Genomic DNA, 27147 nt, shown 5'->3' with positions numbered 1-27147 from the left:
GCAGAATTCCACTCCTCTAAACTCATGCATTAGTAAACTTGTCTAGTCAATGACCATTAAACCTATGATGCTGGAAACTTTTCCACTAACAGAGATTCATACTAAAGTAGATTCCTTGAGTTGCCCAGCACAGATGTGTTTAAGCACTGGGAAAGCACAAATTCTGGCAAAGATCCCTTCATAGTCATCATCTATCTGACAATCCATGGTTTCAGATAATCACATTCTGAGTGCTATAGCTACATAGTCTGGGGTGGGCATTTTGGAGGACATTTACAAAGAAAAAAAAAAAACAGAGTCCCTCCTTGTTCTGCTGTTGTGACACACTTCTGGGAAAGGATACTATATTGGTTCCGATGTTTTGCATTTTCCTTCATCCGCCGTAACTGCTGCTGGTGACATTTCATACTCCAAGGGTTATGATGCTTAAACTGTGAACTGACATTCCCCTTTTTCTCTACACTGTAATACAAGACTTCAGATTTCTTCAGCCACTCAAATTCTTCCTCTAATTTGTGACTAGAAAACAAAAAAAGTAAGAAGTCAGAAGTCGAATGGAAAAAGTACCCTAATTTTAAAAGGAAAAGATATAATTTATTCTAGCTTTACATATTACACCCTGATGACCCTCAACTACTGAATGCTTTCATTTAGCCCATTCATATGTATTTCATAATATTTCTACCAACATTATACATGGGTCTGGGCAAGGTGCCCATTGTTGATACTTCAATCTTCATAAATCTTCCACAATCTGTGACTATATGATAATTTAGATTTACAGATTTCAACAGACCCTATAAAACAAACACTAATGATATCTATAGAATCTCTCACCAGCTTGAACTACTCTGATAGAAGCACTGCCGGGTAAGTTTTCCAGGTTTTCATTTTGTTATAGCTCTCTGGTAACTGCCACTACAGTACATCACAGATCAAGGGTTTTGAATTGGGCACAGGTTTGCAGAAATCCTGCTTTACCTCAAACTGCATTTTTCCTCATTCACCCATGCAAGAGATTCCAGCATTCAGCACAGCTGAATATTTCTCTTACACAGTCATGCTCTTGCTGCCATTATAGTTAGAAAATAATTAGAATCTTAGACCCTTCCTCAACTGACCAGTGCAAAAACATAATTGTGAAGAAGATCAAATAAAACTGGCCTGAACGGAAACCACTTCTGCTACTGAAAGTGTTTCACAGGGGAGAGCAGAGGAGACAAAAAGAAATGAGAGTGAGAGGAAGAGACAAATAGCAGAAGAGACAGAAGGACCTGATAAAACCTCCATTTTAGCACTGAAACATAGCCCCCAGGTGTAGATATGAGTAAAATTAAACATCAGAACAGATAAGAATAAAATTAAACACATGGAGGTTATGTTTCACTTGGAGGAAGTTAGGTCACTTCCTTTTGACCTACCTTTTCATTTTTTCCTCTTTCCTGTGCTGTCGGACCCATTCCTTAGTTATCTTGTCATTTTCTAATAATACAGTCTTTTTGTTAGTCCACCTCAACAACTTATTTTTGGGCTCACAGTCAGAATTATCTATGCTTTCCAAGTTATCATGGTCCCCATTTAATGGATAGGCTATTAGACACAGGTTTCCATCTTCATCCTCTTCAAAGCTCACTGACACTACACCTGGGGAAAGAAAGGAAATGACCAGTTAGTAATTAATGACATGGCACGCAAACACTTTATGCAACATGATTTTACATGAAGAATATAGCAACTTTTGGTTTTTCTCTTACCCAGGTCCTTAGTTTTTATCTTGCCACAGGCCAAAACTCATCTGTCAACCTAACAAATATCAAAACATCTAGACAAAATGACACCTCACAGAGAAGACAATTTATCATGGAGACAAAACAACAGTGACAGAAGAGATTTTTCTCTCTCTGATGCACAGAGTCAAATAGGAATCAAATAATAACAGGAGACGATTTCAATTATTGAAAAATTTTATTAATTTAAAAAAAGTCTGACTGGTCTGACCCTAGGAGAGATGTAAAACATTTTATATTTACATCTTGCAGTGAAAAATAACCTGCACAGAAACACCAAAAGCTTTAAGTTTTGCATGACAGCAAAGCAAAAAGCATTTATCCAGATAAAATTTTTTTTGCGGGATAATAGATTCCAAGGGCAAGGATAGGCTTGCAAGCAGAGCAAAACAAGAAAAATGTCACACATTACAACAGATACTAATTCAAAGGCTTCCACTTAGAATCACCACGTTTAATTTTACAATTTTTTTTCCTTTTTGGAATGTATATTTTATTGATATTGGTTATGCAGCAGTCTCGTGAAATAAAGAACAAAAAGCAATACAAAGCAAATCTGATTGTAGTACACAGAAACATGGTGAACCTTGAAAGCATTTTTTCCTCCTCATCTCAAGAGTCTCTAGAATACTGCATTGTATATTAAGAGTCTTAGAGGAAAGTTCTGACAGGGTTGCCCCCAGTGCCATATTAGAAAGTTTCAATGATTATCGAAGAAGCCGTAACAATTGACTGAATGTTTTGGTTTTTTTTTTTTTCTCAGTCCTTTCTCTTTATCCTCAAATCAATCAATCTGCACAGTTCTTGCCGCTCATCACTCGGCCGGAGGAGAGAGTTCTCGGCGAGAGATTGGCACTTCTGAGCTGGGCAGGCGGTTCTGGGACCTACAGTAGCTGGGGTAGGGAGTGCAGAAGCTCTGACTGACAGTCCTGCTGCCACAAAGGAAAGGACTACAGGAAAAAATGGGGGAGCCAGCTAGCAAATGGCCTTTGGCTTTTTCCTGGAAAAAACAACAGAGATGGACCAAATGAGGCCCCTTACCCCTAAATCCCTCCCACGCTCCCCAAAAAAGAAAAATCACATATACTAGTACAATTGTTCTACAACATTTTGTAAAGTATCATTTATAGAGCACATTTTCTTCAACAATTCCAAAAGAGCTTTTAATAAGATGTGTTCAAACCCCTCAGCATTTGTGTGAACAATCAGGCAATATAACTTTGAAACATCTTCTCTGAAGTCCTCCAATTTTACAATGAAATATTAAAAGAAACTTGGTCACCCTTACTCAGTGCTCAAGTCTAAAATGCTTTAAAAAGCAATTCAAAATGAATAAATGCTTCAGACTTATTTTATCAATTAATCACCAGACAACAGTTAATGGAATACCCCACAAAGAGAGAAGCATTTTGTTTAACTAGTGCAATGCTTAAAAGAACTGGAATTTCCACTCCTACATACCATCTGACTCAGCCTCATCATGGCTACTTGATCCTTGCCTACCTAAATGCCACGAATTTTCATTTCCTTAAAGGCAGAAACAAACTGCAAATGTTTAACAAGATACTTTTCAACTTTCTTTGCTATACTGACGTTGTTATTTATAGTCATTAAAATATGAGAGTTAGAGGACAACCCAAAACACAAAACAATACAGCTAAACTTCCACAAAACATGTATTCAGGCAATCTGACCCAGCCCCTGAAGACACACATTAAACAAGAGGCAATAAATTAATTAAAAAAATAAAAATCAGAAATAAAAACAAAAGTATTACTGAGAACAATTACAAGCTGTTAGCTACTTACCTGTCTGTGCCTAAGGGAGATATATGGGCTGTCACCAGCAGAGTTGCTCTACTCTAATGCTGTTAGTCAGCCCAAAGACCCATTGGGGCAAGCATCTCCACCCTGCATCTCCACAGCCTGGCTCAGACAACATCAAAATACATGAAAAGAAAACCCCTAAAATCTCTTCCGCACAGAACAGATTTTAGAGGAAACAGAGAGCACACTTGGATTTACAAAAGAGAAAAAGCCCAACCCCTTTCTAAGGTTTTGTAACATACCTTCATACTGTGGAGTGAATTTACGCATTTCTGTTGGGAGAGTCTCATAGAATTGGTGTTCCCTTTGGATGAGGGGTTTACAGATGGTCTTGTCATTAAACCGGAGGACACAGGAGTGACCCCCAACCTGGTGGACAAAAGGCTCGAGCAGGACTCCCTTGGCATAATGCTCCACTTCCATTGCTCCAAATGCTGGGCTCATCCTTGTAGCACATTAGACAGAACAATGTGGCAGTGGGGAAGGCAGTTCAGAAGTAGAAGATCTGTCTCCCAAAAGGTGTTTATTCCAGTTTAAAAAGTCTGTTAAAACAAGTACAATAGAATCCTTTGCGTTAATAACTTTGTATGCTGAGGTCCGAGCAAGCAAAGCTAACAGTTATTTTTGTAAGACAGCAAAAGAAACTGAATGTAAACAATCCTCTATGCCAGGAGGAACTGAAAAGAACCTTACAGCTTAAGTGCTGAGGCAAATAAGAGTGAGGTCATACAAGCAGAGAAAAACAAAGCCACATACCCCTCCCACCAAAGCCTCAACCAATGAGAATTAAATTTAGCTGCTACGCAGAACCACAATGTGTGTGGGGGGGAGGGGGGAGATGAGGCCACATAAAAAAAAGGAAGGGTGAAAAACTTACTGCTTCTTTCAGCTGTTCTCGTTACTAACCCTCACAGCATTTTCTTATCAATAGAAAGGCCCACAGGGCAAACTGACGATAATAAAACTTCAAGTTTTAGCACTTTATTCTACCCACTCATATTAGGTATTAAACAGAGTTTAGATCCAAGTTAGGCTTTAGAAATAAGCTATGGTGTACACTTACAGAACTACACAAATCAATCGTAAATCCTGGCATAAGTTTCCATTTAATGCATGTGTTGTTTTACTAACTTTCAACACAAACACAAGCTATAAAGAATGAAAGACGAGTTAAAAACTCCCACTAAATGGGCAAATCATTTTTTCCAGGAAGTGAAAAAAAGAACCTATAAAAACCTACCCCATCTATAAAAATGCACTTTCTACAATGTATTCTTTCAAAGTAACTTTGAACAGAAATATGCTGCCATGCACTGTTCATGTCATCTGTAAAAAATATTGATCACGGTAATTAAACTTTTAAACAGTTTATTTTTTATATCATTCAACAATTTTCAAATGTACTAAACTGAATAGCTAAAGGCAGAGAAATCTTTTGTAGAAAGCCGCCAGATAATAAATAGTATCCAGAAGGCTGCAGACTGACCACCATTATTAACCACTTTTAGTTACCTGTTATTTTACTGTTTCATTTTACAGATTAAAAGCAGTACAGAATGAAAAAATCACACAAAGACTAAATCTTATTAGCAAATGTAGGATGAGTAATTCTAATTTGAGACCCTTAACTTTAGTACCTAAAAAATGAACTGACACTTTATTCCATCTTAAAGAATGTTACATGAACAAATATGTCACTTAATTCAAAGAAAATGCAAAGTGTTCTAGGTCACAGGGCTATTTTTGTCTGTCCTCAGATATTTATTAGCAGCTTACTCTTAAAACTAAAGAACTGAAAGCTTATGGCAGTGGCAATGATGTTAAAAGAACTATAAATATCTACACTACTTTTCAGACATAACATTAAGCTGTTTATCTGCCTAATTTATTTTAGCAGAGACAATGGGTCAACCAATTTAATTCTGGCTGCTGGAAAATACACCTGCAACTAAGAGGGCTCTGTCAGTGAATTGTTCCCATATACACTCAAGTTAACAATATATAAAAATTCCAAATCTCCCAAGTATGGAGAACATACTAGGCAACACCATTAACTACTAGATTTTTACACCAAGACTGAATTAGAGAAACAAAAGAAAATTTATCAATATAATCAATTCTACAGCAAACGAATTTAACACCTAACTTAAGCAATGGATTCTCAAAACATTGTACAATATTGTATTTGATATTCTAGTTATATTTTATATTGGGGAAGGCATGTCCCCTTCCTAATCTAAATGGATTTTCCAATATTTTTCAGATTATAACCACTAAATCTACTTGGCAAGAGAAAAAAATGTTGTATCTACATTAACAGAAATAATAAAAACTCTAATGTTTTAGCTGAACCTATACAAATACAAACTGAAGACTTCCAATATTTATTTGGAACTAGCTTGTTTAAAATACAAGTATGTTTTTAATGTGATTTTTGTTGTCTGTAGTTTGCTGGTACTGAAATTTGTCCTTACCCTACCTCATGAATATGAACTGACCCTGTCAATTTAAGCAACATTGTTTTATCCAGAAGACGGCACTCTTAGTATTCTTCAATTGCAGCAAATTACAGAATACGTACTCTGACCTTATCCTACTGCATTTCTACCCACCTTATGAAAATACTGCTATGGTGCCCTCTACCCAGATAGCAACAGTCAATCACTACACTTGTCAGTTACTAAGATACAAGACAACACAAAAAAAGTCCATTTAAAAACAGATATTCCAATGTGCTTCTAAGATTGGGTTACATTTCAATAATCAACTTTTTGGGTTTTTTTAAGGGTTGCTTGCAATCACTAACACTGCTTCATATATATTTTTTCAACCTAATTTTAAAATCCCCAAAGATTTAATCAGGCTTCCTGTAGCCAACAACTCCAGCCCTCTGGAATTTTGTTCAATCCTAGATAACAAACAAAAGCTGTACCGCTTTAATTATAAGGTACACTCAAAAGCAGTACATCATCACCTTGTGCAGCTTTGTTATACCAGTACTAGCGTATTCCAATATGTTAAGGGGAATAAGTTATACCAGTATGAGCACTTTTATACCAGCATAACTGTGTCCACACTAGAAACTGTATCAGAATAACAACTTCAACAACAAAATAAATAAATAAATCACACTCCTTAACTTAGTTATACTGATACAAAATCTGTGTGAAGACCAGGCCTAACCTTGTGTCAGAACAGCAGAATTTATACTGAAAAGTATGCTTATAAATATCATTATCAGTACATAAAGGAAGTAAATATCTGCCAAAAGAAGAAGGTTCACCTAAGAAAAACACACCATGCCCCTCCCTCACATCCCTAGTGAACTCATTAGTTCTTCAATGTGACTTCACAACTTGTCTTCTTTCATCTAGACCCAAATGGTCTATAAGGTATTTGCACACTGTGTATTCAGAAAACAGTAGTCACCTGGGTATGACATTAACCAGTATGTAGTTCAACATGGAAAAAATCCTACTACTTTTATCATTGAATTTGTATCTGGTAAAGGCACCACAAAAATTATGCCATATCTGATGTAAGCGCTAAATCAGAATTAAGCCATATACATGTTCTCATAATAGCTGTGTTTTATGTGAAATTTTATCAAATTCATTATCTCATATTTAGGCAAAATTTTCAGTGAGAGGATTTGGGGTCATCGGTATGCAGATACCTGCAAAAAGCTCCCATTTTGACTAAGCATGAGAGGTAAATACAAATCCTTCAGAGTAATTGGGAAAAAACTAAACGGAAGGTGACTTTCACTATGGCTGTGTTATGTAAATGCTCCTTATATTTTTATATTACTAGATTTAATTAAATAATGCGTATGTTCTGCATCTGGGATGCAGGAATGTGCTTTAAGAATGTGCCAGATTGCGGATTTCATTTTACACAATCAGACAAAGCTATTGCTGTTAAAATCTTAGAGCTTGGATACATGGGGAAATTGACTGCTATAATTATAATTAATTCTCCATGTGAACACTCTTATCTGAAATACGAGTACCCTTTTTTTGATTTAGCTTATTTCACTTATGAAGCAGTATAAACTAAGGTAAAAAAAGACACTCATTCTCCCAGAATAAGGGTTTCCACATAGTGAGTTATGCCAGAATAATTATAGCAGTGTAATTATGCTGGTACACTTCACTATGCAGATAAGCCCTTAGATAACAAAATTCAGTTTGGAACTTGGCTTTATTCTCAAGTACAGATTTTGAGGTAAGAAATCCTGGTTCCACTTCCTCACCACCCAAGGATACATTTAGACTGATTGCCTAACACTATAATGAATTCACTCAGTGAGAGGGTTAGATACTTCTGCAATTCTGTCCCCCCAGATGTACCGTGTGAATATAAATTAATTCTCAGTACTCTTTAGGTAAGCAGTGCAGAAAGAACAGTTTGGTTAAATGACTTTCACAAACTCAGTGACAGAGGCTTTGTCTAACTAGCAGTTTGTTGGTAAAACTTTTGTCCATCAGGGGTGTGAAAAAAAACCACCAGTGACCGACAAAAGTTTCATCAACAAAAGCGCTTTGTGTGGGCAGCATTATGTCAGTGGAAGATGCTCTCCCACTGACATAGCTACCGTCACTTGTTGGGGGTGATTTAAATATGCCGGTGAGAGAGCTCTTCCCCCCCCCCCCTCCTTGGCACAGAGCAGCAACAGGGAAGACCTTACTGCAGCACAGCTACAGCGATACAGCCGTGGCGCTGTAAGTTTTGTAGTGTAGACATAGCCACTGTGAGTCAATGTGATGGAACTGACTCAGAGAAGTTCCTGGTTCCTAGTAGCTTTCTCTCTGTCTCAGCTAGGCTTTGGAGTGCCTTTCTAGCAACATCTTTTAGTAATGAGATGTGTCAGCAAAAGAGACAAAGATAAACAGAGGATGCATTAAAGGATATTTCCTTATTTATACCACGCATTTCAAAATGGGAAAGTCAGCGGGATTTAACTTGAAGGAATTGGATATAAGCTCTGCTTTTATATAGTTTTTATTAAAAAGTAACTCAACAAATCATTGAATGTCATTATTAAGATATTAAGACTCCTGGACAGTCAATTGTAAAGACCTGAAGGAAAACATGTACACACATGGAATCTCTGTAATCTGAAGAAACTCAAGAGGACCTTATTTCTGCTAAGTGGAGACTACATTTAAATGCACTGATTTTATTCTTACAAGCATTCACCATGACCATATGACCACCCAAAGCATATTACTCTGGATTCAGTTTTGATAAAATGACTAATCACTGCAGGTTTGCTTGCTCTACATCTACTAACTGACACTACAGCATCAATAGAACAAATTCATTAGAACAAAATCCGTTCAGCAGAAAAGCTGAAGAGCTACCCTGTCTTCCAGTTAGTCCATTATATACTTTATACCTGCCTGGAGACAGAGACAAATCCAAAAAGAGGTTAAAATAATTTCCCCCCATATTTGGAAGATCCAGGGGACTTTTGCTACCTCAATAAAAGAAGACTGCCTCCTTGTAATGAAATAACAGCACTGACTTAACACAATTGCTTTGCCAGAGTTACCTTTGTTGCATGACTGGCAACTACAACAATTACACAGCTCTGGAAGATAAAAAAACAGATAAGCCCATTTTATCTGGAAGAGTTTGATGACAGCTCTTCTTGAGCCTTTATACACTTCTTAAATAAACAACGAAAATCCAGGCCTAAGCTATATGTAAACTTACTCACAGGATTTCTTCACAACTATTTTAAACACCCTCTCCCAAACTAAAAGAACTAACCAAATAGTCAACCTAATGGACTAACTGCCAGGGAGGCAATTGGCTAAAAACGAATTCTGATTATCTTTAATATTAGAGCTTTAACAGGAGAAAGCTGCTCTTGGATTCTTACTTCACATAAGACTGTACAGATAGATGTTCACTGGGTGGAAAGTATCCATATATCAATTTCAGAAATTAAAGCAAGAAAGCTTCTGTTCCAATTATTTATATTAAAGATGATAATTCAAAGTTTAAATTGTATGAACTTTCTCTTCTTTAAGTCACTGAAAGGAGGAAGGATGGTCCAGTGGTTAGGCACTAGCCTAGGACTTTGAAAATCTGGATTCAAATCCCTACTCTGCCATAGACTTTGTGTCCTTCAGAAAGTCACAGCCTTTCCGGCCTCAGTTCCCTATCTGTAAAATGTGGATAACTGCACTTCCCTGCCACACAAGGGTGCTGTGATGATAAATACATAAGATCATGAGGCTCTCAGATACTATGGTAATGGGGACCAAATAAGTACATCAGGTACAAAGGTATTTTAAAGACAAGATTGACAGTTAAAGGGGTACACCTTTTTTCTACTCGAGGCAGCAAAATTACCCTTTAGAATGTCACTGTTTTCTATGAACACCTTCCCCCATTTCTAAATTGAAGTGTATTTGATCACCCCTTCACATACAGCCTGATCCAGCAGCAGATTTGCAGTAGCCCTGTGTCAGAATCAAAACATTTTAAACAGGTAAAACCATAAATCACATACCATTCAAAGCAGTTGCCACTAACAAGTTTTGATAAAACAAAAGTCTATGTGGGTAATAGGACAGCTGCATCTATCCATCCTCACTAGCATGACTGGCAAGAATGCCAGGACTTTGAATGCAACTGTAAATACTACTGCTTCCTTGGAGTTACAGGATATAGATATCAATCATAGTACATAATGCTGGACACAAGTATATACAATCACTCATAAGATACATCTGATGTTGTAACATTTGCTGTGCTACTCTTCTCCAGAAACATCACAATTCCAGTCTTCCCTTACTCAGTTCTATTTTAATTTAAACAGGTGTGTACTTTCCCTGGCCCTCCCCTGGAGATATGCCCCAAATAGTTTTTAAAAATTCCCTAAAGTAATCTGTATAACTCTAGCATATTAATTCAGTTTGTGAGGTTATGAAACACAAACCTATCAAAAAAAGCAATTTCACTAATGTGTGTAACAGTAAAGGCTGCTGCTGCCTGGAATTTACCCATCCCCTCACCAAGTAGTCTTTTAAGATATTGAGAATACGAGTATCCAGGTTGGTGTAAATCATAGTTTCTCAACCTGTGGTACGCGTACCCCCGGGGATACGCGAGATACAAGCAGGGAGTACGCAGCAAAAAAACGCAGTGAAGGGAGGCGGGTGGCGGTAGCCGCGGACTTCTGGGTAAGCCAGGCAACAGATACCCGCTTCCCACCCAGTCCCAGCTGGGAGGTAGGCAGCAGCTGCTGGCTTGCGTGGCAGCCACTGGCTTTTTGGGAAACTGGGTGGAAGCCACTCGCGTCCCGCCCAGTCCCAGCTCCCAGGTGGAAGCCTGGCAGCAGCCTCCTGAGCCTCACGAGCTGGGCTCGCAGTTGGGTGGCCGCCACCTGTTCCCCGGCTCTGAGCTGAGGGACAGCCTCCCACGCCCTACTGCCTGCTCACATCCCTCGGTCCCAGCCTCCACGGAAGCCTCCTTCGTCCCAGCTCGGACTGGGTGGCAGTCGCCCACCTACCGGGCTGGCAGCCAGGCGGCAGCTGCCTCCAACTTGCCCAGGTGGCAACTCCTCTCCCCGGCTCAAAGCCTGGTGCCCAGAAAGCCAGGCAGACTTGCCCAGTCCAGAACCCCCAGGTTTACTTGTCAATTTCACTGTTCTAGCTGAGCAGTGAAATTGACAACTATGACAGCCCCAGAATTTACCAGTATAAAAATCTTAAGAGGGACCCACACAGTGTGATCTGTCCCAGGCCCGCACCCCTCTAGGGACGGCCATGGGGAGCGCTGCTATCCACTCTGGTGGGCCGCTAGTGCCTGCTCATACCTCACAAGTTCCGGCCTGTGTGAGAACACCACATGACCACGCCAGCAGGCCATAGTGTAGGAGGAAGGAGGGGAGAAACAGCAGGGGGTTTTGTGATCTGCCACAGCCACACAGCATTGCAGGACTCAGAACTCTCCTGCTTTACAAGAAATACAGTTGTCCAGTGGTAAATGGGAAAAAGACTATTTCTCAGTAGAAAACTGAGTGCTGGAGTACTTATTAAAATTTTCAGAAGTTAGGGGGTACTTGCTACTTAAAATGTTGAGAAACACTGATGTAAATCACTGACATCTTGTTTCCTACACACACACAAAATACCAAAGAGAAATGCTTGAGTTCTATACTTCGCTTAATCTATTTTTTCCCCTAAAGTGAAACAAAGTCAAGTTAAAGAGGTTACAAAGTTTTTCCTGGTCAGACAAGAATGTACATCTAATCCATTCAGCTCTTGAGTTATATAATACCTGGAAAAACTAATTTATTTTTCAAGAATATAACTGCCATAGTAAGTGAAGACTCGAGGGTCACCTATTCTAAGCTGCCTGAACTTTTTGCTGGAAATGGACCCATTTTAATCTATTTTTGGAACTAGTTCCTAAAAATACCACCCAATATATATGAAAAAAACCCAATAGTGTTCTTTGTCATACTTGACAAAAAAGGTACTAGCAAGTCTTTAATCTTTTGAAAATATGATACAAAGGGCTAAAATTCTATATGATTAGGTATAGACAAACATTATTCAAGAAACAAAAGAATAAAAATTCCTGAACTAAGACAGGCACAGGAACTTCTTCCTTGTTACCATGAATCTGAGGACAATCTAGCTACATTTCCCCAAAATAGTTTTTAAACTAGCAGCATTATGGTCACTCAACAAAATGGACCCTGAGGTCCTTCTTGTGGCCACAACTGCATTCCAATGCAGAACAAATTTTCCATGACAAATAATAATACAAGTTGAGACCTTTATTTCTCTGGTTTCCCATCAATTTTAAATGGCTCTGCCAACTTGACAGCATGCTACTTTGTTCCCCATGGTGTTTCAGCTCTTTTAAGAGCCCCGAGAGCTTGGAGATAGTAGGACGATTTTATTTTCTCAGGAGGAACAAACAGCAACCGACCTTTAGAATACACTATCACAATTTAGAGACAAACAGCAGGTTTTGTTTTCCCAAAACATTTTTTCCAAAAGCAGTAACACAGTGAGGAAAAGCCAGCAGCAATCACCATCAGACAAGTTTTAGGGGAGAAGATGAAGGATCCACCAGTTGTGGTGCCTAATGCATAGCCATATGCATAACAGTGAAAATAGAGGCAAAATATTTAATGACATATACAAATAATAAGTACAGACAATTATGAATTGCAAAGGTGTAATACTAGGGAGAATTCCAGGAGAGCACAAGAACAAAACTCAAAATGGGTGTGATGTCTCCAGAACCTCTGATGTATTTATATTTATACAATGCATAATAAAGACGACCCATCTAATGATCTACATGCTCCTGTCAATTTTTAAAGAATATATTTAAACAAGCACACCTATCTATTCTTCCCCCAGATTCAAATACTCAGTGATAATATAATGATGAATTAACTGACCCCTTGCAGAATCCCCAGAGTCCCACACCAAGACCTACCCCATACCCATTTTTTCCATGAGCCATGATGATAAGATAGATCTCATACTGTACCTAGGCTAACAAACTCAGACTGTTACAGACCCAGGAGTGAAGTGAGCTCCAAAGGCCCAGGCTCTAATGGAGAGGATGACACCAGACGGGGAAACAAGATGGATTTCATTAAACTACAGGAAGACAAAATAATTATTTTACTTATAAGGTGTCCATGTTCAGTTCCCAGAATTAACAGATAAAGAAAAAAAAAACCAAGCAAAATTAAAAATGATTTCATCACATGTTCCTAGCAACATGATTATGGCACATGCTGCGGCAAAAATTCCTGGATGAGCTTATTTCTTACCTTTCCCTCCTGCTGTGCTCTCTGCTCTTGGGACAAACTCTGGTCTAAATTCTGTGCTGTCCCCACCCCACCTCTTCTTCTGCTCTCCTCACCATGGAACATCTAAGTTTAATGTGCTTTTCAGCTGAACAACTTTCTGCTCCAACATCCAGTCTTTAATGTTGGATGGCAAGACCATATACAGAACATAACTACAAAGCTCTTGACAAAGAAATGAAGTGTTTGGTTAAAGTATTAAACAGTTACCTAACTTAAATACATCTCCACTAGAAAACTATTTGCAGAAGTATGATTTAAATGGCTGACTACTGCAGGAGACTTATGAATTGAAACAAATGGTGTATATGAATGGCTTATTAGAGCCAGTTTCAGTACAGAATATAAGATAAGAGTTAGAAATCAGATCCATTGGAAGTCTCCAGGATGAGCAGCAGTGATCTCAACAAAGGAGACTCTCTCTGAAATTAGCTTTTAATTTGTTTTCCATGTTTTATTCCCAACAAAAATGAAAACTTGTTTGCTACCATTTTTGAATATGTAGCATTGAATGAGTCTTTAATTCTACTATAAACCACTCCTGGCTAACATTATACAAATTGCTAAACTTTGTGAATAAATACAGTTATAGAAACATGTCCACTAAGTCAAAATAAATAAAATTCTATGGGATCTAATGCTCATGATAAACCACTATATCCAATGATCTCTGCACTTTTCACCTTCGGACAAAAAAATACACACCTGTCCCTGCTGCGCTATACCATGAATTCAAACTTAAGGGCTGTAAAACATGTTTTGGTATCAAGAGCTTCATTACACTAATTAGTCATTTCCCCAAGGGAAGATCTTTTATGAACTTCTGTACAACTACATTGTTTTGACTAAGAGTTTTCTCTTACTCATATTCAGTTCACAGCCCCCTAATCCTAATATTTTTCTAGCTCTTCCACAGCTGGGTCTCAACACATATTTTAAGGAGATAAATACTTTATATTTAGAAGAGGATTTTCAAAGGTAATTAGGTGCCCAAATCCTACTGACTTCCAATGTGATTTGGGGTCTAACTCCTGGGCTCCTTTGAAAATCCCAGTTTAAATTAAGTTTTTATAAATTAATGTAAACCGTAAGTGTTCTTTTATTATAGACAGATGAGTGACCGAAATCCATCATCACATACTTCATACAATCTAATGGGTTGTAATGAATAAGAGCAATATACATCTGCAGCCACTTGTCACATACACATCAAAGGCAATTTGAAGAAAAGATTTTCATGTCTCATTTTTGTAATTACTTGCAATTTGAAATAAAGGTTCCCAAATGCAGATTCCTAGTCTTCTAATGACTATTTCTGATGCATCATGGCAGAGTGAGCCTGCATGCATTTCGAAGAGATATCCATAAGGTTCATGACTGGTATGTACCAGGGATGCCCCTTAGAAACTATATTAAATGCATTTAAGGCAACAACCAGCGCTAAGTATGTCACCTTAGTGTAATACTATTATCTATCCATACATTTTTAATGAGAACAGCAAATTATTTAGAGGGTACATTAGGTATCTGTTCCTGCCCTAATTTCAATTTCAAGTCAACAACGTATCAAAGGCTCTTTTGGCAGCAGCACACCATTGTTGTCCACAAAGGTGCAACTTCATTTGACTAAGTCAGAAATTTCTGCCAAGTCTGTGACCAACATTCTCTCCTTTGAGCATACACTTCACACATTCTAAATTGTTACTGTGCACAGTGAGAGTCTACCATCATGATAATGCGCTCATAGCATTTATAGTTGGCTGAATATTTTTCAAAAACTTTATAAAAACAGTTTTTGACAAAAAAAGTGGAAATTTTTTTTATTCAAATGAAAAATTTCTAAATGAAACAAAAGGCTCTGGTTTGATTTTTCAACTCTCCCACACCCACACTTTCCCTTGTCCTCCCCTTTTTTTTACCCTCCTGCTCTGCACTCAGCACACACCTACTAGAAAAAAAGGGGGAAATAGTTTTTTTTTATAACAACTGCCACACACACGCTTTTCCAGTTAAATAAAAAGGAGGAAGGGAAGAGAAGTGAAAAATGAGAGAGAAATAAAGGGAAATGAAAATTGGTTTGAATTTTTTGCACAAAATAATTTCAACCGTCCTTACTTTGATAAACCTCTCCACGGCTGACACAGAAAAACTATAGTTCTGGTTTGTCAAACACACTTCAGGAATCTTCCAGCTTTCTAAGTGAGACGTTCTAGCAACTATAGTTAAACAAAGGTCTTATTTTAAAAAGTAACATCTTCATCTACACTTCAATGGGGCAAATTCATATTCAACAGTAATTCAACAGTTAGCTGAACCTGTGTGTTAGGAACTTCTTTCAAAGGTTACAAAATCAATACAGTAAGCCACTAGTATTTCAAGAAACAAGGCTCCTCTTAAGAGCTTATGAAATACAGTTGAATGCACAGGAAAATAGCTGACCAGAGTCAACAGAAGTTGCATTTATTATGCATAGCAGCCAGTGCACTGAAGTGGGATAGGAGATCGATCTCTTATGAAATCTTTCCCAACCACAGATCAGATCAAGGATAAACAAAGGCAAAACAGAGAAGGGAGTCAGTCTCTTAAGCAAAATTTCTTAATTAGTGATACTGTGCAATCTGACTGGAAAAAACAACACTTGTCTACAACACTTGTATTTGTGATTCAAGTAAAATATTAAAGCAGGTAAGGGCCTAATTCTTTACCTGTCACAACCACAAAATTTTCTCAAATTAAATATTGTTCAACAATGAACTTTTACAATAAAATTATATCAAGGTGGCCTTGTTTTTTTCTTCTCTACAGTATTATTCAGATGTATTTCATACCCAAAGCTTTATATTTGACTTACTCGACACTTTTCATCCTTTTGTAGTGAGAGGTTGGCTTCCCCAAGACATCATATACAATCAATAACATACATGCCAGAACCATCATTGTCACGTTCATCTATTCCAATCTGTAAACTAAGTCCTAAGATTCAAACAGCCATGTGAAATCACCTGAGTAGCAACTTGATGGTCCACAGTGGCAGGTCTCATAACCCTGAACTCCAAAATGCACCTGAAAATAACTATTTTAAGTTATAATTAGCCCATCTGATGAAGGATGACCAAATCAATATTACGCCTATATGAGTTGCCACTTTTTACAAAAGTATATCACAACAGCAGTCAATGATTCTGCACTATAAGCAAAGGTGGCTAATGCTACTTTACTCAATCTCAGGGTCCAATAGGACTTGGCAGGCAAATAGCCATTGGCAGAATCCATTAGCCCCCCCAAACAAGAACTGAAGAATCACTGTGAGGAGGTTGCTGACAGCCCACTTCTCTGTTTACAGCCAGGGGGGCAGCAACACCCAGTAAAACATTTATGGAGTCAATGGGACCAAGAATATGGATATTTTTCCCTAGATAATGCAGTTTTAGTGTTTATGTATAAGGGCATTTTGACAAAAAAATGCTGATTTCAGCTACAGGTCAGAGTATTTAATGGGAACATGATTTTACCTTTTAATTTTAACTTTCTGAGCAGATTATGCATAGTTCTCTAACTTATTCATTCATTTACACTTCCACTCAATATTCTGAGAAAGTACCAGTTGGCTCTTCAAATTTTTTTTAAGCAAAACGGATAAATTGCTCTCAAGTTTTTTAAACTGTCAATAAAACTGTACATTCATCTACAAAGTCCTCGAAAGGAGAACGCTGTCATAATGAATTCTGGAAACAATAATCCTCAAAAGAATTTTTGTACTTTTCCCGCATTCACGTTTTTCACAAGATTGACCTCCTGGCATTTTAAACATCTACTAATAAGGTTTCCCACCACAAATCAGATCTAATAAGAACTGCAATTTTTTAAAACAATGTATTTAGTTACCCCCTGCACAATGTATTAAATCGCATAAAAGCAGATCAATAACTCAGATTAGGTTTTATTCAAAACAGCTAACGTACTGGTATGGTTCTGCTTAGCTCCCACTTGGGAGTGCAAAATGGAAACTGACCCACCTCTGGTCCAATTCTAAAACTGCAATTAGCAATAATGCATCATCTCTTGTAGCTTTGCCATGCACCCTCTGAACAGAAAAGGCAGATTTATACCAACTCATTAAATTGAGACCACAGGCCAGATATGAACTGGGTGAAAAGTCTGAGAATACTATCAATGAAAATTATATTCCTCAAGCCTTGAAACTCGGAAGAATTAATCAGTAAATGGCAAAACTCCCATTGATTTAAATGGGACTAGGATTTCACCGTAGGTATTTGTTTTAATTAGCAGGATTACATTCTCTCACATATGCAGACAAATAAATTAGTGAAATGATGTTGTCTGGAAGACATCAAATATTTTCCATATTCAAGATTACAGGTATTTTCAGAAGATCTATGACTATATTTCTATTGGCTCTGCCTGGCTTTAATTCCCCCTATATTCTCTTAAGAAGAGTTTTACATGCATGGAAACAAGAACAAGGTAAGCAATCTAGCAAGTGCAAGCTGAAACCAACAGGCACAGTCTATCTGTCTGTAAGTCTACAAGATCACATTCACAGCAAAGGGAAGATGACAGGTCTAATATCTGCTCTCTGGAATCCATTGCACATATAAATGACATCTAAGTAGAAGATAGCTGTCCATTATCAAAGTAAACAAGTCATTCCAACTGTGTGTAAAGTCATATTTACTGCGAACTGATATTCTAATACATAAACATTTATCAATCCAAAAGCATACAAGTCAGCAGGTTTCTCAAAGTAGTAGCGAAATAAGTTATTTCATGCCAAATCCGGGGTTCTCCAACCTTTTCGCTCAATATGAACAGTTATTTCTAACTCTGCACAACTTAAGAGCTTTTCAACATTTTTAGTTACTTTTTTAATGCTTTCAAACAGCTTGATTACAAAACAAAGTCCAATGCCTATGTCAAGAAGATAAATAGTTAATAGTCTGTAGCTGTCTTGGCAACTATATGGCTAAAATAAAAAAACAACGCATACATAAAACAGTATAAACCCAATACAAGTGACCTTAAATTTACACCACCAGCTTTCTCAAAACAGAGTTCCAAGTACCAATGATCACTGCTAGTAGGATAAACATAAATCTTGGAAAAGGCAACTTGCTTAATAAACCAAATCTCCCAATAACTTTAAAGGTGAAAAACTAGGCCAGTGTCTTTTTTGGGTTCTTGTAATAAAGATAATATGCAATAATGTGTAATAAAGGCTTGCAAGGGTTAGTTTGATCTTTTGTTTATTTTATTACTTTATTTTCCCCCCAAGTTTGGAGATTTTTTTTCTTGCTTGTTTTACATTTTAGAAATTTAGGCCTTTTCTACCCTGGAAGACTATGGCTGAAGATCTAGTGAAATGAGAATCGTCACTAAAAGATTCAAAGTAGAGGAGGTAAAAAACAGAGGAGGGGGGGCATTTTTTGGTAAAGTGTAATTTTTTTAAAATCCGTTGTAAGTTACTTTTGACAAGTTACTTTTAACAAGGAATCAGGCAACAGGACCTACTGGTTTAAAAAGCACCCTACTTTTTAACTAAAGCAACAATAGTATCTATTAATGCTAACAGCATCAGAAAATATAGGTTACCCTTAGTTTGGTTACTTTACTTTCTTCACAGGCTAGAGTCCTACACCTTATGTACACAAGAAAAGAGCATCACTTTAAATTTAAGATATGATGTTAATCCAGTGTAAACCTCTGTGTAGACACACTTGTTTAGGTTTTAAAGTACCTTATTTCAATTTAGCTTAAACAGATTCCTAACCCATTTAAACTAAACTGACCTAAGCCTGGTTTAAACCAAAGTAAGAATATAGCTTTTGATGTCAATTTAATTAAATCAGTTTAAAATCATACATTATGTTAAACTGATGCAACTTTCTCATATAGACAAGGCCTCAAAACACATAAAACAACAAGTACGCATGCAGTTTGTCAGCAATAGCATTTGTACTCAGGAGTTGTATTAATTTGATTGATGTCATAATGAAAGTCTATGACCATAATACTGTCTAAATATCTCAAGTACAGCACAGATTTACTGTACATTTAGAACTGATCCAAACACAAAACAGGAGCACTTGCTAAAATAAAGTGCTCTTTTTCAATGAGCATGAAACAAAGATTCACCCACACTTCCTGACAAACCTCAAACACTGTAAAAGCTTTCTGCATCATACTACTGCATAGCTATTTAAGTATTCTGGTCAAGACCCTCTATGCATAACGAAAACAGACTAAAATTGGGCATAGCAAAAATGACAAATTCTAGTTAGTAGAAGGCTTAGTAAAGCTAAAAATTTAAACATCCTGGGATATTTTTAGCAATGTAAATGAAGTGGTGGTGGTGGCGGTGGCTTATTTTTTTAAAAGTCTGTTTTTAATCATTATATAGATTAGTCAAGAAATTGGGTTGGATCTCAGAATGAGACCTCAGATTGAGACTAAGGGCCGTCTAAAAGAAAAAGTTAAAGGAAAAAGAAAAGTCTTTAGCTCAATTTTTAAAAAGTTCTTAAAATCTATTTAATCAGCATTGTTAACAAACACAGTATTTGACAAAAAATGTTCTCTGATGAGTTTAGAATCCAAACACAAAAGATCAGGGAAGAGACTTATGCTGGGATCATTAATGATGAGAATGGACTGTTTAAAGAGGGAGCTTTTAAGGAAGGATTTAAAGGATAAAAAAAAGTATCTGGCAGAAAGACCATTCATTACAGGGAGCACCACAGTAGAAGGCTCAAAGCAGGAAGCATGCAAAAAAGATGAAGACAAGACAAAGGCCATATCTACACTAAAGATTATAACCCCTTAGCGTACATACACCGCTACAGACATGGAATGGTTTTTCCATTGCTGTAGGAACTCCACCTACCCAAGCGCTGGTAGCTAGGTTGATGGAAGCATTCTTTGGTTGATTTAATTGCATTTGCACAAGAGGTTAAGGTCAGCAAAGCTACAGCATTCAGGGGTGTGGATTTTTCATACCTACATCTATGTTGACCTAAGTTTTAAGTGTAGACATGGCCTACGGTAAAAGAACTGGGATGAGCACAGGAACTGGAAAGTTAACTAGGAGGACGTTAGAGCAGAGAGGGGAAGATGATGTAAGGCTCTGAGGCCGAGGAACTTGTATTTGAAGTGACAAATCACAAAGCCAATAAGCAGCATGAGAAGAAGCAGAACTTTGGACAAACGGGAAGAGAGATAAGAAGAGGCAGGAAAGCCAGAGAGGAGAGACTAAGTGGTTCCAAATTAGCTAAAAGGCTACCTAAAAATCTATGTAATCACTATTACAATTTATCTACTTCTTCCATCTACCAAACTACAAGCAGCAAATCTTGTGTTGCTGTCTTACAAAAAATTTAAAAATGCCCACCCAGTCCTTTCTCAGTTACGAATCCCTTAACCAAAATAGCTACTTTGTGTGTTATATCCTCAACATGAAGGAATTGATAGACTGGAAGAAAAATCAGTGACAGTCTACTGAACAGACCTGATGTTTCCATCTTGAAATCAAGACAAGCACAAAATAACTGTTTAATTTTTGTGAAAGGATGAACTTTCCCCTGTGCAGATAACCACAGCTCTGGATGCCATTACTGATCTGAATAGCACTATTTTAAATAAAAAAGTAAACAACATGAACAAACATGCTTTACAACCTTGTGCAGTTTTGAAGCATCTTAAGCTACAGTTCTTAAAGCCTTTTAACTTATTTAATAAAGATAAATGTAATAAACTTATAGGATAACAATCCATCTACATCTATCTAAAAAGTAAGAGTACTGCCCACATCCATTCTAAGACTTTAGTGTTATCACATTAGTGTGATCCACCCCAATCTTTTTAACAAAACTAGACATATCCATGACATCAAAAAGCCACGGCTGCATGAAGCAGGAAGTTAAAAAACAGCTTTAGTGGTTAAGCCATCAGTTCAATGCCCTCAGAGACAAGCAGCCAGCACCTGACTACAAGCATTTAATAGGGTTTTAATTTTAGCAAACCTTTTCTTCTGCTTTCAAGATGTGTAGTGAATTTTAAACCACTGTCTGGCAAACAACAGTGGTTCCTAGCTCCTATATCACATTACAATGCCTGTCCAGTGGTGTTAAATGTATCACGCTGTCTCTTGGTAATGTGTATTTTTGTAACAGGACAGAGGGATCAATTCTTAAACAAATAAAAATGAAGTGTTTTTCCTCTGGTAACGAAAATCCCAGGACAAAAATTTCTGATGAGGTATTTCTAACCAAAATCTGTAATATGACATCTCAACATACCTTAAAATATTTCACAGAAAAATTATTGTAATTAAAGGGTATATAGTATATTTTACAGATGGTTCCTGCATAGTTACAGAAATACATTAACCTTGAACAGAAACAGCAAGCCAGATGAAGGAATTTAGGTACAAAGGAAAAATCCTCTTCCCCTGCAATGGAAAATTTTAATCTCTTCAAGCAGGCTGCAGAGATGCTCAGCCTGACTTGGGTTGCCTAGATACCAATCACACCCTCTTGCCAATAGAGACAAACTAAGCATCAGCAAATGAAACAATGGACAAGTGAATGAACTAAACCAGTGGAATTTTTATTCCATTATATCTCTGCACATCAACCACAAATCACAGATCCTTACCTGGAAAGAGGACAGTTTGTGTCAGATTGATTTAGCACATACTCATAAAATGTAATGGAAAAATACTGATAAACTCTAGCCAAAATAATCAACAGGAACACAATATTCATTAGTCTCAACTGACCTTGGCTCTGAAACACACTGTTTTGCTCCTACCATAACATTATGAACTGAATGACAGGTAATGCCAATCTCCTAAACTGTATTCCTAATTCAGAGTTAAAGAAAAAAGTTGAATTACCAAGGCAGCCCTGTTAACAGCACTGCAAAAAAAAAAATACATTCATAAGAATTACCATGTAAATTTTGTTATACTCCAGCCTTTTGATCAGATCGTCAAATTTTGTGAGCATATTCTTAGCTACAGAACAAGTTATATGTGAGAGCAAGCAATAAAACTCAAATGCAGATGATGCATTTCACTATCATATCTCATGACCTATACTGAAATCCTGAAAATATCTAATTTACATCTTGTCAATGTTAAAGATTGCACCAAATTACAATTAACTACAACTAAGTAAAACAAAAACTGTATCTTCAGACCTTGTTTACACTAAGATTTTTCCCCCCTAAAATTGCCCATTCTAGCTACCATGTCAGCTCCATTGATGTAAGCAGTGGTGGAAATTCTAATATAGCTAAGGTGCCATGATTCTGGACACTGTGTATTCTAGACCTGTTCTTATCAGGGTTAGATGAAACAGTGGTTAAAATGCTTGTGGGAGGGCATCTGGAGCATCCTATATTAATATTCCCACTGTTACCACAAGTATAGCTGAACCAATGGTAACAAAAGGGAGATAGTCTGGTCTAGTGGACAGGCCACAAGATGGTGATATCCATTCTCCTAGCTCTGTCACTACCTGTCTGTGACATTGGGCAAACCACTTCAACTTACTGTGCCTCCACTTCCTCTCCCACCACTGTTATTTAACTCTTCAAGACAGAAATCGTCTCTTCCTATGTTACATGTAACAGCATCTAACGCAATTTGGCTCCCAATCTTAGCTGTGCACTCTAGATGCTACCATCATACAAATCCTAACAAAAACATGGTCTTAGAGAAAACTGGCCTGTTTAAATGAATGAATGGCCTACTTGCTTATATGAAATCACCACCATAACTCAAAAGTTATTTGGGTGTTTAGTATTAGTTTCCCATAAATACATGCAATTCACTCCTTTCTATACAAGCCTTGTCTTACTTATCCAAGTCATTAGTGTTTTCTACACATATTTTGGTTCCTAAACATAAGTGTGTAAAAAACAACCAATACTATTATTTAACTTGCCCTTCTAGGTAAGAAATCCCTGTGGGATGCCTATGTCCTAGTTAAATTAGTTTTTTGTCTAAACTGACTATACATATTTTCTTTCAATGTATTCATGGAACAGTAAAATTTCTGACATTTGCTGCCCATGCCCCTTCAGCCAACACACCAAGGCAATCTCAGACAAATATTTTTGTTTCATTTTTCAAGTTACATTTACTGGCAGAGACGATACAAAATAAAGGAGGACACCAGCAAGGTCTAAGTGTAGGGCCCTGGTGGGAAGCTAATGTGTCACGCCCAGCTGCTGGGATTCTTCCTAGAATGTTGCTCCGGGACCCTGCTCAGGGTCTCCATCTATCTAGTAAGATTCTAGGATTGTCATTCTGTGTGTTACTCTGAAGCTCAGAATATCTGTTGAGTCAGTGTGAAGTGATGGAAACAGCTACAAGCATGATTGAGAGCTCCTTTTGTTTAGATTTTCACCAGGTATAATCATCACTGGAATTCAGAGACTGTTAACATCAAATGTTTTAAGTTCTCGACCTTTTGATTCTACAAATTACACCCATGAGACAGAAGGGGTTTTTAACTACCAGTATTATAGACCTCTAGCAAGTGATTGCCTGATAAATCTGAAGTTCTACTTTCCAGCAACTTGGAAGGGTTGTGTTACCCGTAATATATATATTCCTAACCAGTTTCCAAAGCTTAATACTTCCAAAAATATTGACAGAAAGCAAGATACATAAAACTAACTTATGCGTACAAGTTTGATTTAAAAACTACAACATTTTCAATTTTAAATAAATAGTTCTCACCCCATTTACAAAGTTATTTGTACATCTTATAACAGTGATATGAAACAAAAAACAGATGCATTTTATATGCATATAAGTTCCATAATTTCTTTCTAAGCTTCAAATTCAGCATGCACAACACCCACATATTCCTAGCAGCAGCTCTCCCGTAGATTTGTAACTACATAATTTCACCTGCTGAATAAGACTGCACAAGTTTCACAATCAAATGATGTCCAAAGCTTTCTAAACTAAAAAATATTTTATGCACACATTAATTTCAATTTCCAGAACCAAACACTATAAAGTAGACCTCTTAAGCTCAATGTTTGTCACAAGAAAATGGCACCCAAAAAACTGCCTCATTAGAGAAGTTCTCCTTCCAGCTTTTCTGGAATATTCAAAGGACCAGAATATAAATTAATTTATTAAAATATTGATTTTGAAATAACTGTGCAATATATTTAGCTACTATATCAAAGGAAAAGGAGAAAGCCCATCAATATATGGGGATTCAGTTTTGAGTACACTAGTAAAAAAGGTATATTTTAACACTTGTTAGCTAACATGTTAAAAACACACCTTCTTCTAGTGAAGACAAGGCCCAAAACGGGATGGCTTGATACATAACTACAACAGGAGTTTATTTTGGCTACAAAATTAATCCAATAGAAACCAAATTTTACAAACCACAGAATTACAAAACCTCATTTGATCCAAGATGCCTTTTTGTCCCTGTGCCTGAGAACGTTATTATCTGCTCCCTCAATTTTATGAGTCCATGTTTTCACAAAACATTTGTAGAACATGATTTCTACTGCATACAGTATAATACTTTGGAACGATGATTTAACAAATATTTAATGAATCAACAAGTGTTTCATTATACAAGATACGTAGTTAGCTTATTTTCATGTCTGTAATTTTTCAGTGATTCTGGAACAAATACTTAATTTCACTTGTATCCACTATACTGAAGAAACGAAACAAAAAGGAGTCCTCTGTGCCCCCCTCCCCCATCTTATAAAGCAAGCATACTGTTTCCAAATGACTAAGTAACATGAAAGGGAATGAGAAACTGTCCATGTTTACTCTAACTATGAAGCCACCTTACTGAAACTCTGCTTTTGTTGCCTCAGAAGTTCTGCCTACCTCACTATTTGATGACATCCAGAGGCTGGCACCAAATTTCCTAACACTTGTTCGGGGGAGGAGGAAAGGGACGGAAGAGGAATCTCTCCGTAGTGAATCTGCTCGGCTGCTAACGGTGCTAAACTCCTCCCGAGCCCCCCGGAGGAAATGCATTCAGTGACTCGAACCGGGTGCACCACGAAGCCAGTTCGCACACAAAGAAACTGAGGCACACGGACATCTCTTTATGAGGGACGTGGAAGTGGCTTTTTCCCGGTGTGTGTACCAGCCAAACACAAGGGCGAGGCAGCCCCGTACGTCTGTGCATGCCTGGCACGGCACCAACGCCAGCCGCACGAGAGGTGCCCCGGGGAAGGCAGCGAGCGGGCACTGGGGGCAGAAGCAGGCAGCGAGGCCAGCGCGCTACAACGCCCGAGGCCCTCTGGGGGTGGCGGGAGGAGGATGCTGGGGATTTCCGCGTGCCGCCCGCGCGGAGGCAGGACCTGGACGGCCCCCAGCCGTGCTCTGCGGAGCCGGATCCCAAGAGCCAGCCCGGCCTCGGGGGGGATCCAGTCAGGTCAGCTAGCCTGGCCCGGAGCTGGCTCCCCGTGGGAGGAGTGTGACCTCCCCCGCCCGGCCCCCTTTACCCAGGCTACCGAGCAACTCGTCAGTGCCTGGGTCCGGCCGGGCTACGGGAAAGGAACCGCTGTGGGGACAGGCAGGGGCCGCTCAGGCCTGCGGAGCCGCGGACGGGGGGACCTGCCAGAAGGGGATGGAGGAGCCCGACGCGAGAGGGGATTTGGGGGGGGGCCGGCCCGGAGGCGGGCGGGGCAGGTTACCTGAGTATGATATCCCCGCGGCCAGCCGCTTCGCCTCCTTTGTTTCTCAGAAATCAAAATGGCGGCGCCGAGCAGGGCAGCCCCCTGCCCCCCCTCACTGCCGCCTGGCCCCGCCCCTGCCCCCGCCTCCCCATTGGCTCTGCGGAGGCAGCTGCCCGCTGATTGGGTGGTCGCAAGAGGCATTGTTGCTAAGGCAGCCGCGACTCGCGGCCGGCCATTGCGTGCCACGTGACTGAGGCCAAGGGAAGGGAGGGGCGGGGAGAAGAGAAAAGAGCTTGATGCGCCGGCTGAGCTGGGCGCTGCTGGCACGTAGAGCAGGGAGACGTCGCCTGCCTGAGGCGCCTCAACGTGGCCCCGGGGCTGTTCTCCCTCGAGACGCGTGCTAGAGCGAAGCTACGGCCTTGCTGTCCCACCGCTACATCCAGGCTGCCCCTGTGGGGCTGACTGTAGTTCAGGCGGGCCCCTTCCCTGCACTCCACTTGCAAAAGCGGGGCCTTTGTGCCCACATGGGTTTGGGTCCCTAGCAGCTCTTCTTGCTGGGATCCCATAAGCCCTGGTTCTCCTTGGCCTTAGGCGGGCAATGTGGCCTGCCAGCCATCCTTTGGTTTGCCCACTCGCGTACTCTGCGTCTAGCTCTCGCATTGAACGTAACCGTGAGGTGTGGTGCCCAGCACCTCAGCCTGCGCTGTCACAATGCTCACAGAGCCCTGGGCCTTTTTGCCCCTTCCTCCACTGTTCCTCTGGGAGCACATCTGCAGCCAGCAGAAGAAAAAGCTGTAACAGAATCATACAGAACATGTAAATAGGATCTTACTTTCTAGTCCTATTTTTGCTCTTGTTATGTTGGTAAAATCCCATCTCATTCCTCCTAAATCTTTAGAGAGCATTCACTCCTGTTCTCACTTCCCAGATCTGTATTTTGACTCTACCTGAGTGATCACCTTATTGTAAAAAATGTCCTGGGTCT

General features: G+C 38.8%; 1 protein-coding gene across 3 annotated transcripts in view; it reads right to left on the bottom strand.

Moving 5' to 3' along the window:
* The window catches only part of IP6K2 (inositol hexakisphosphate kinase 2), a 30966-nt gene extending 4695 nt beyond the window's left edge, over window positions 1-26271 (bottom strand). The window contains exons 1-4 of one of the 3 annotated variants that reach the window (XM_067544248.1): window positions 26181-26271; window positions 3856-4155; window positions 1422-1644; window positions 344-519 (exon numbers count right to left, since the gene is read on the bottom strand). In XM_067544248.1, the coding sequence (XP_067400349.1) occupies window positions 344-519; window positions 1422-1644; window positions 3856-4057 (601 nt within the window). In that variant the 5' untranslated portion in view covers window positions 4058-4155; window positions 26181-26271. Of the gene's footprint in view, window positions 1-343; window positions 520-1421; window positions 1645-2524; window positions 2788-3855; window positions 4156-25362; window positions 25386-26180 lie in introns of those variants that run through there. The other 2 variants (XM_067544249.1, XM_067544250.1) reach the window with 2 other exon arrangements.
* Window positions 26272-27147: the final 876 nt, after the last annotated feature.

This window comes from Emydura macquarii, unplaced genomic scaffold (genome assembly GCF_026122565.2).
Source record: "Emydura macquarii macquarii isolate MOO-44397 ecotype Brisbane River unplaced genomic scaffold, CSIRO-AGI_Emac_v2 contig_968, whole genome shotgun sequence".
Taxonomy (NCBI): domain Eukaryota; kingdom Metazoa; phylum Chordata; order Testudines; family Chelidae; genus Emydura; species Emydura macquarii.
The sequence above is the reverse complement of the archived record's forward strand: the minus strand, read 5'-3'. Positions and strand labels throughout refer to the sequence as shown.